This window comes from Strongylocentrotus purpuratus, unplaced genomic scaffold (assembly GCF_000002235.5).
Source record: "Strongylocentrotus purpuratus isolate Spur 01 unplaced genomic scaffold, Spur_5.0 spur5_scaffold_19, whole genome shotgun sequence".
In the NCBI taxonomy this organism is placed as follows: Eukaryota; Metazoa; Echinodermata; class Echinoidea; order Camarodonta; family Strongylocentrotidae; genus Strongylocentrotus; species Strongylocentrotus purpuratus.
Window position 1 is genome coordinate 15,511,089 of NW_022145604.1, and position 9,372 is coordinate 15,520,460.

Sequence of the window (9,372 nt, forward strand, 5' to 3'; positions counted from 1 at the left end):
TTTATGGTCCACTCTCTTCGCTTGCTACACTCTACCTGATCGTTAGTGACATAAACCCACATTGTTGTCAGGACTGCATGTATAAGACATGATCATACATAAAGTTTAGAGTGTCTACAGTGCGAATTCTCCGCGGTACTTTGTACTGGTTTGCAGTAGTGTTGGTCGTCTTCACCACGTATTGTTCGAAATCTTCAAACGTGCCGGGTTTCACGATGTGGACACGTGGGCGTGAAATGGCGCCTTCTCTCCGTAGTCTCTCGTAGTCGCTGTTACGATCACGGAGCTCTCTGTCGATCTATACAAATATTTAAAAAAAAGAAGATGGGAGACAGTACAACGAAATTACACATTGATTAATAATCCTATATTTTTGTTTCTCGCCACAATGTTTATACTTCTATCATTTTGTTAAAAATTTAAGGATACAGTTGAGTTCTGGTTACGCATGTGAAATAATGTGGAAACAACAAAGAAAGGTTGATTATTTAGTAAAGTAAATAGGAATTGGTGTATGTTATCAGGTTTTGATGAATTATCATTGGTTTACTCAATCTTGTCACGTGCACTGAACAGAAAAATGTTATGTAGACCTTACAAACACATTTGGCATGAAGTTGTCAAAAATGTCCAAGTGTCATTTGTAAACGATTTATCTGCATATATGCCACTCTTCATCCAGGTGTAGAAAATGGGTACCTGGAAAAGGCCTGTAATAGTAAGAAGATCCCTTGAATGCTGGGAGCATCGGGATTGAAAACGTAAATAAAGCCTGTGTAATATTATTGGAGCGCCTTAAACGCCTTGAGAGGAATATATGAGCGCTATATAAAGAAGAATCCCGTGTTGATACAAAAATGGTTATAGTAATATCATTTTTTTTATACAGTAGGCTTGCGGGTGCACCATGTGTGAGAGAGAGAGAGGATTGAGGGGGTCCTGAAAAGGACTCTGTAATCTTTCTTGAGGGTGTACGTGTAGTCCTGAAAAGGACTGTTGATAATAGTCTTGAAAAAGACTTATCTTTCTGGTTCTAAGGAGAACTATAGCGCTTGGAGAGGATGAGTGGCGGGAGTGGCTCGACGTTTCAAACAGGTTGACTATCCGTCGTCAGCCGATACTTGCAAGCAGCATCATTTTTGTTATACTGTTCTGATAAAGGCATATGGCATTAAATATAATTTTGACTAAATTTGTAAGCCAAAAAGTACACAAGTCACTTACTGAATTCGTGGTCTCATTAACCTTCGCGGTCTCGGTCTCCTTATTTATGCTTGTGCTTCCTGCCTGGTCTAGTTCTAAGAACATCACGTAGTACGGCATGTCTTCATTCTCTTCGAAATCTGAACAAAGATGGATTGAATATGATCGAAGATTTAGATGGAAAACAGAGCTCGAGAAGGACTTTAGTACCAAGTACTACTATTTTGGAATTCGTAATTCCATAGATTTCTATACCCCCACAATGCTCCAATCAAATCTAAGAATCACTTTTCCACATTAGAAGTATTGAAATTATTTGAACCTAGTGCAGATAAGTGTGTATGTATACATAGTTATTACATTATACATATATTCCATGCTCAATCGTTATAAGAACAATTATTATGCATACGATCTGCTTTTAGTCCCAGAGAATAAAATCTTGTATTTGAATCCCTTTGTGTGATCGAGTTCAATATTGTTAGCATTTTGTTTTACCTCCATGTATTACGTCACTTCAACGATGGGGAGCCAGCGTGCAATATTGTTGCAATATTGCACGCTGAGCGCAGTATTTGCATTGTCATATAATATTGGTTGCCCTTGAGTATATATCAAATATATTGCATTCAGCCTGCGAATACTACACGAGTCGAAGACTAGTGCATTTTGTGTGCTAGCTGCATGCGAAATATCTGATATACCACAAAATACATACGAGTAGAATTCGATGGTTTATTTCTACAGTGAAATTGGATTGAACAATATATACAGTGCGTCCTAGAAAAAACGAAACCGAGAATTATCGATGTTTTATCATAACTTTATCACAATTATGATTAATAAATTAATGAAACATATTTGGAAAGCTTAGATCCTCTTCTTTCATTTGATGCAACTCATATGATTCATATTTCATGCATGAGTGATTAAAAGCTGATCGTCAACGAAACGGAGTTAAGTCTTTTGTCAACTCTGTTTGTTGCTACGGCAGGCAGCCAGTGAAAATGAACTCATTTGATCAAATTACGGAGATGCAAGCATTACTTTAAACAAACAGAACTTTGTTATTCCTGGCTCATTTTCCCTGATTGAGGTGTCATATGAAAGGGCAGAAATTTAACTTTCTATAAATGTGATTTTCTCTTAAAAATCCAGATACCGTCCGTTTGACACTAAATGATGGAATTACGTTATGAGGATCTTAAACAGTGGGATACCTGAGAATGATTTCGGAATAAGTGTGCTTTCAGCCACTGCATACTCGACTAGCCTAACATCATTCCACTGCCCCACGGCCGACTGAAGTCCTGCTTTAAGAACAACCTGGTTCATCTTCTCATACCGCAAGTTCAACATCAACCCCATTCTGCCAAAGAAGACAAAATCATAATAAAAGTAGTAATAATATAATGATATTAATAATGATAATACTAATAATAATAATGATTATAATAATGCGAACATTCCGTTTCTGCAGAGCGCACATTCTTTTGTGATATAATGTTTCCGTGTGTTTTCAAAGGACTTTTGGATAAATGATAACTGTGCCAGTCTTTGGTAAGATATACTTACAATATTCTCTACTGTATACCATGCAGCTTTTGAATATCCAAAGCAAATTGATAAACATACTATGGCTGGCTTTCCCTACGAAAATTATATAGATGGTCTTATTTATCCTATTAGCCAGAGGCAGCTGTATTCTGAAAACGTCGTTATCTCTTATGCTAGCTCATTGTCGATCATAACAGACTCGAAATGCGCGGAACTTACACTTTCTAACACCACAGACTAACACCATTGGTGCGTTCGTACATATCTCTTTTAACTTTACCCAAACGCAGCAAAATTTGCGAATATATTAACCATGGTAGCCAGTGACTTGTCCCAATTTAGATTTGTTATGACAATTAACATCATTTTACTATATCATTAAAGAAAGCATCGTTTTCAGAATACAACCACAAGTTCCTCTCGCCAATGGACATAAAATCCTACTCACCTATACATGAATTCAAATGTAGGACAGTTGTAGTGATAGCCAGTTATCCTAATGACATCTCCTACTCTGTATCGATAGAGTCCACTGTCTTGGGTAAAGACGATCTCGTACTCCTTCCCGATCTCGAGTTCGTCAATGAAGAGCGTTTTAGGCTGATTCTCATGCCTGTTGAATTGATGTCACCATACGAAATCATAATAGTGCGCAATAATCGATTTCAATGTAGACATGAAATAAATTTACTGAATATTGTCTCTCCCTCTCTAATTCTCTAGTATTTTAGGTCTACATGTTTTCAATTACAGACCCAATTAAGGAGAGAAATAAATGTTCCCTGATGATTACACACACTGGTCGAAACACAGTGATCCTAGCAATGATATGACTTCAACAAACGTTATTTACCTTGTCCATGGTGGGATTCCTTATAGTTACATATGCAAGAAGCACATAACATTCCCATAATAATTCACCGTGATCATAGAGTTGTGTGCGCGCACGTGTGTGTGTATGTACGTGGGTGTGCGCGTGTGATTGCGCTACGTGTTTATGAGTTTAAAAATATATAAAACATATACATATAAATAAACACGGAGGTCGTGGGTTCGAATCCCGGCCGCGTCATACAAAAAGACGTTAAAAGACGGGAATTGCTGCTACCTTGTTTGGCGTTCAACAATAAGGGATATAGAGCAACGTCGATCTGACGCTGCTCAGTGACTGCCGGGCTCACGATCAATTGGGCAAAAAGAATTTCCATTTTCGGTTTAACTTAATAAAATTTGGAGTGGACTTTAAAGCCCCACTGTCCTACTTGTAGCTACTTGCTCCCTCTATATAGAACACTTCCCCAATCGGTGCCTGTTGGTCCCCCATGATCCTCTTTTTCTTATGTTAGTTGAGAGCTGAGTTAATGAGATAGCCACCTGTCAGTGACCTCGCTGTGTGGTCTAATCCCTTCTGGCCCAGTAGTATTGACGGTCTTTAAAACGATTATTATTATTATTATTATTATTATTATTACATGCGAACACACAGATGATAGTCATGTATGTATAATAATCAAATACACTCACGAGTCTTCATGTTTGATGAATTCGAAGAAGGAGTCCGTGATCCAGAAAGCCAGGCCATGATTGTCATCATATAACCATGGGTTTAACCCTTGATGCATTCCTTCAGATGTTCCGTATCCAAAGTTGACAAGTGGTATACCTGTAAAACGATGAAGGAATGAGAACGGTGTAATCGTACAACCTTAAATTCTTTTGTATTACAACGCCTTCTCATGATGTTTAGAGGTGTCGTATAGTCTAGTTGGTAAAATAATCACCGGAATATACATCACAAGGTAAGGGGATCGAGTCCATGACACATCATTTACCCTTTTCTGGCAAGAATTAACATTTGGCACACTCGACCCAGGTGAGACACATGAGTATCAGGCAGAAATAAGTTCTTTAAAAAAACTAGAGCGAAGACATACCAGCGACGCTGAAATCGGGGTAATATTACTGGAGCGTATAACAAGCAATATGTATAACAAGAAGAACTATCTTTATGATTATTTCTTCTATGATGAAGCTAGTGTCTTATTGTTCATGTTTCTGTCAGTATTGTAGTCAGATTGATAACGGAAAGTGCAGCAGCGTAAGTGACAATAGGACTTTTTCAAAGGATAACGAAAATTTACGAGGCGTGATTTTGTTTTTCTCTCTTACCCCCCCCCCCCTTCCCCAATTTTCCTCATGTATACAGAGGGTATATGTTATGCGCAGGAGGGAAACTATGAATTCCTCTGTCTTTGATTTGTGAAACCCCGCCCCCCCCCCCCCCCACTCAGTGTTATTTAGGGTACGCATATGCTCGTTCCCTCTTTTTAAAAGCACCCCCTATCTGAGGACTGCCAACATTTCCGAACCCCCCTTTCGCGGGCTTTTCCTGCCTTGGAGACCCCCCTAAATTATGAAAAAATGCTCAATGTACCCCCCTAAATTCGGAATAATTTCTCAGGAGTCCAAAGAGACGAGAGAAAAAAAGAAAAAAACCCCCCTTTTAAAGAAATTTCCGGGTGAAAAGTTAATACACCCCTTTTTTTTTTTACAATTCTCGGGCCGGACTTTGTCGCACGAAAAGTACCCCTTTACCGGACATTTTGGTAACACGCATGGGGTCATTCCGACCCCGGAGTGGGGGGGGGGGGGGGGGGGGGGGGGGGGGGGGGGGGGGGGGGGGGGGGGGGGGGGGCTGGTGTGAAACGCATTGAAGCTATTTGTTAGGTTTTATGTTCCTAATATAGGACAATATTAAATATTATACACCTCACTTAAGAAATCCAGCCATCTGATTGGTCAAAATTGCATTCATAAACTTTAACTATTTCTGTAAAATTCCCAGTAACCATGGTTAAAACAGTTTTAAAATCCCAGTAACCATGGTTACCGGGAAAATAGTTCAGTCTTCATGGTTACCCCATAGGTTTACATGTTAAAAAATGGTTTGAGCGATCGCACCCGATGTTGTGTGCTGTATTCTTCCCATAGAGATTACACGCAATGCAGTCTCTATGCAGTCTACGTGCATTGCGCGACCATGCAAAAAAAGTCAATTTTTGTTTTCAATTCGAGATTCAAACCTTTATCTGTTGTGACCCTGAAGTTGATACTCAATAAGTGAGGTGTCATATGAAAGCGCAGGTTCTTCTCTCTATTCCCCACAGGGCCGGCCCAAAATTGTAAAAATATCTTGCTTAGACTAGAATCTAGATCTAGTCTACTCTCAAAGATACACTCATAAAAAACAACCGTGCAGATAAACTAGAGAAAGGCCAAGGTGGTGTCATTATATAGTTGACTCTTTTGTTTTCGGCATATAAAAGTATTAATGACTGCTTTAATATTCGAGAAATAGTTGTTTTTATACGCTCTCGGGAAGGTTACAATTGGGCTATTGCCCTCGGCACGCCTCGGGGCAATAGCACAATTGTAACCTTCCTTTAAGCGTATAAAAACAACTACTATAATATAATGAACAACATAATAGAACTATTAACAAAACATCAAACCTACAAAAAAGTGCTAATAGCCATCTACCTTTTGCGTATTTTGCTTTTAGATTTGGCCAGATTCCGACGTTTTCCACAGCTACCAGCACCTCAAGGTTTGGCCACACCCTTTTCATGATGCCGTCAAACCCTTTTTCGAATTGACTTCTGAGCTCGCCCGCCCTCTCCGGGTGACCTCCGCCAAGAGCCTGTTCAAGTAAGGATCTGATGTCAGCATCGTCGAACTTAACCTTCTCATTGATTGTTCCATGCTCGATATCATACACAATGTCCTCCCAACATTGCTCAAGTTGCTTCATTACATTATCAATGGCACCAATGAAAACTGCATATATGACACCCAGGTTTGGATCGAGGAGAGCAAAAAGGAGATGGATGTAATTTGCCTCTTTGAAGGACTGAATACGGAAACCAGCAGGCGGTGTTGTGTAGCAGGATGCCATAAAGCCATCTTCGTACAACGAAATGCCTGGACGAATACTCCCTCCACTTTTTGCCCGAGATATTACTGGTTGGACGTAGTGGAACATTTTCTTCTGGAGTATCCCTAAACGTGGGCATACTTCATACAGACTGGTAAACACAACATCCAGCCATCTTGTCAATACAAGCCTGTGATCTCTCTGTGGGAAATACTTTGAGGGACCTGTCGTACCCGAGGTTTGTATAAACGCATTCGGCATGACCTGGGTCATCACACCTTGCTCTCCAGCCATTACCCGTTCGACATAAGGTTTGTAATCTTCGTAGGTCGTCAACGGATGACGTTTTCGGAACTCCTCTGCGCTTACGATGTTCTTGAGCTTGAACTTCCTTCCGTAGTCTGTATCTCCATTTTCCTTGAGAACTCTCATGAGAAACTGATCCTGAGCATAACGAGGGTTCTTCCACGCTGTCTTTAGTTTCCGAAGGAAATACTTTCCCCTGATGTAAGACTTGCCTGCGAAGTACAGATGATGCAGAACCGATATGACTCCCTGCTTAGGAGATGGACGGAGGGTGAGGATCCATAAGAACAGGACAGAGATGCAGGACGCAGCGACAGCAAGGAATCCTGGAGAAAGATGCAAGGAATAATCATATTTATTATAAAATAAAATCATACATTTAATTTGGGACGGAATGTCTGAGATTGTTTCATAACCCGCGGACCGGCGGTTACTATAGTTCCATAGAATAAGTCGTAGTGCTTATAAAACATGCGAAAAGAATTACGTATATTCAAGGAAAATAACCCCGTTTCCGACAACCCTATACGTTTACTTCCTAAACACTATCCAGGTAAGCTACCCTCTTAAATACCGCCAAAACAACATCCTCCAGAATCAGTTTCAGCCTTGGCAGTGGATGGTAATATAGGTAGAAGGAAAAGAAAGGAAAGAGAAGATAAGAAAGAAAGAGACAAAAGAAAAAGAGGAAGGAGAGAAAAGAAAGAAACAGAAAGAAAAGAAGGAAAAGGAGAAAAGGAAAAATGAAGAAAAAAGAGCAAAAGGAAACAAAAAAATACGGGGATGAAAGGGAGGAGGAAGGGGGCAAGAGCCTGAGAAAGGACTGGTGGAAGTAAAGGAGAGGGGGGTTCGGGGTCAAGTCGTCTCGTCGAGAGAGCAAGAAAGATACACATAGATATGTTGCTGTGTCGGGTCAGCTGTGTGATGTCGGTGAGATGTATAATGTCGGTCGGCCGGCATTTTCCCCCTACGAACTGTGACCTTTTATCCGCTGTGACAAGTTCGAGAGAGACTACAACAATAATAATACTTGTATTTTCTCGAAAATTCACCTTCCTAAAATAAGGGTTTAAGAGTCGGAAACGGAACAACGAATCGTCTCCTTTCTCTGATAATTTAATGACACGCCAAAGCTTCTGCGCTTCGCGCTGAATGGGAAAACTGAATTCAGACAATGATTAAGAGCCGAAAACGGTACATTGAATCGTCTTTTTCACTAATAATTTTTGATGACACGTTTATGCTTCCGCGCTACGCGCGGGAAGGGGGAAACTGAATTCAGACAAGAATTAAGAGTCGAGAACGGTACAACGAATCGTCTTCTTTCACTATATTGAATATTTAAGGAAACGCACGGAAGGGGGAAACTGAATTCAGACAAGGATTAAGAGTCGAAAACGGAACATCAAATCGTCTCCTTTCTCTGAAAATTTAATGACACGTAAAAGCTTCCGCGCTTCGCGCTGGAGGGGAAAACGGGCGCATTCGCAAGTACTTTAGATAGTTCATAGGAAAAATAATTTAGCCTTCGGCCCCGGGTTTATAGGGCTAAATTTGTAGACAGTGGGACAATTTGTCGGTTATTGGTGGCTACTTTTGTCGGTAATCGGTGGCCTCTAACCCCCCCCCCCCCCCCCCCCCCCCCCACTGAAAAAGGTCTAGCGACACCCCTGTTCAAAGACTACAAAATAAATGAAGCTGATTATAACATCGTTTAATTTTCCCTACAAATAAAGTACATTTTATTTCAATTGGAAAGCTTCAGGCCATATTGCTACTTCAACACAAAACTCAATTTAGGTCTGCCATAACTCACCGGAAAACCAGCCTCCTAATGATGTCGTTCCTGTATGGTATGCCAACCAGGCTGCTATCGTCCCATAAATCATTGACAATAAAAGTAACTTTAAAGAAAGCATCGTAGACAAGTAAACCATTCCCTTTTTATGTATAATAATAATCACAAAGGGGAATCCCTTATAATATAAGACCCGTTAGTTACTTCTTTGATATGACTATGCGAGAGAATGACTAGACATGTAGAAAAAATGGACAATAGTGTATGTGAGATACGAGCACAGCGTAATTTCCCAATCAGTATCGTACGAATTCAGAGATAAAGAAGTTCAAAAAGTAAACGAAAAACTATTACGTAACGTTCCTTGACATGGATTGACAGAAGATCGAGACTTCCCTTTCCGAATGATACGCCTACCATTATTCAACATAGTCTGACAAACAAGAAAGAAAAGGGAATGGGTCCGGAGTTACTGGGGGGGGGGGGGGAGCATGGCTTAATTAAACAATGTACTTATGAATCGACTTCCATCACATTATTTTGTCCAGGGTTATTATCCCCCCCCCCCCTTCTC

The 9,372-nt window shown here is 40.3% G+C and overlaps 1 protein-coding gene across 1 annotated transcript; it reads right to left on the minus strand.

Moving 5' to 3' along the window:
* Positions 1-67: 67 nt before the first annotated feature.
* LOC105447602 (indole-3-acetic acid-amido synthetase GH3.2-like) lies at positions 68-8,889 on the minus strand. Its single transcript, XM_030989801.1, has 8 exons — positions 8,817-8,889; positions 6,301-7,326; positions 4,285-4,423; positions 3,209-3,373; positions 2,424-2,572; positions 1,225-1,343; positions 140-298; positions 68-73 (listed from the first exon to the last, which is right to left on the minus strand). Exons 1-8 carry the CDS (start codon positions 8,887-8,889, stop codon positions 68-70), a joined length of 1,836 nt encoding a protein of 611 aa, XP_030845661.1.
* Between the last annotated feature and the right edge of the window lie 483 nt (positions 8,890-9,372).

Coding starts and splice junctions, on each gene's coding strand:
- LOC105447602 (XM_030989801.1), bottom strand. CDS start 8,889: ATGATTTATGGGACGATAGCAGCCTGGTTGGCATACCATACAGGAACG. Junction 4,424..6,300: donor AAAAGCAAAATACGCAAAAG/GTAGATGGCTAT, acceptor ATCGTTTTACAG/GTATACCACTTGTCAACTTT. Junction 299..1,224: donor TTAATGAGACCACGAATTCA/GTAAGTGACTTG, acceptor ATATTTGTATAG/ATCGACAGAGAGCTCCGTGA.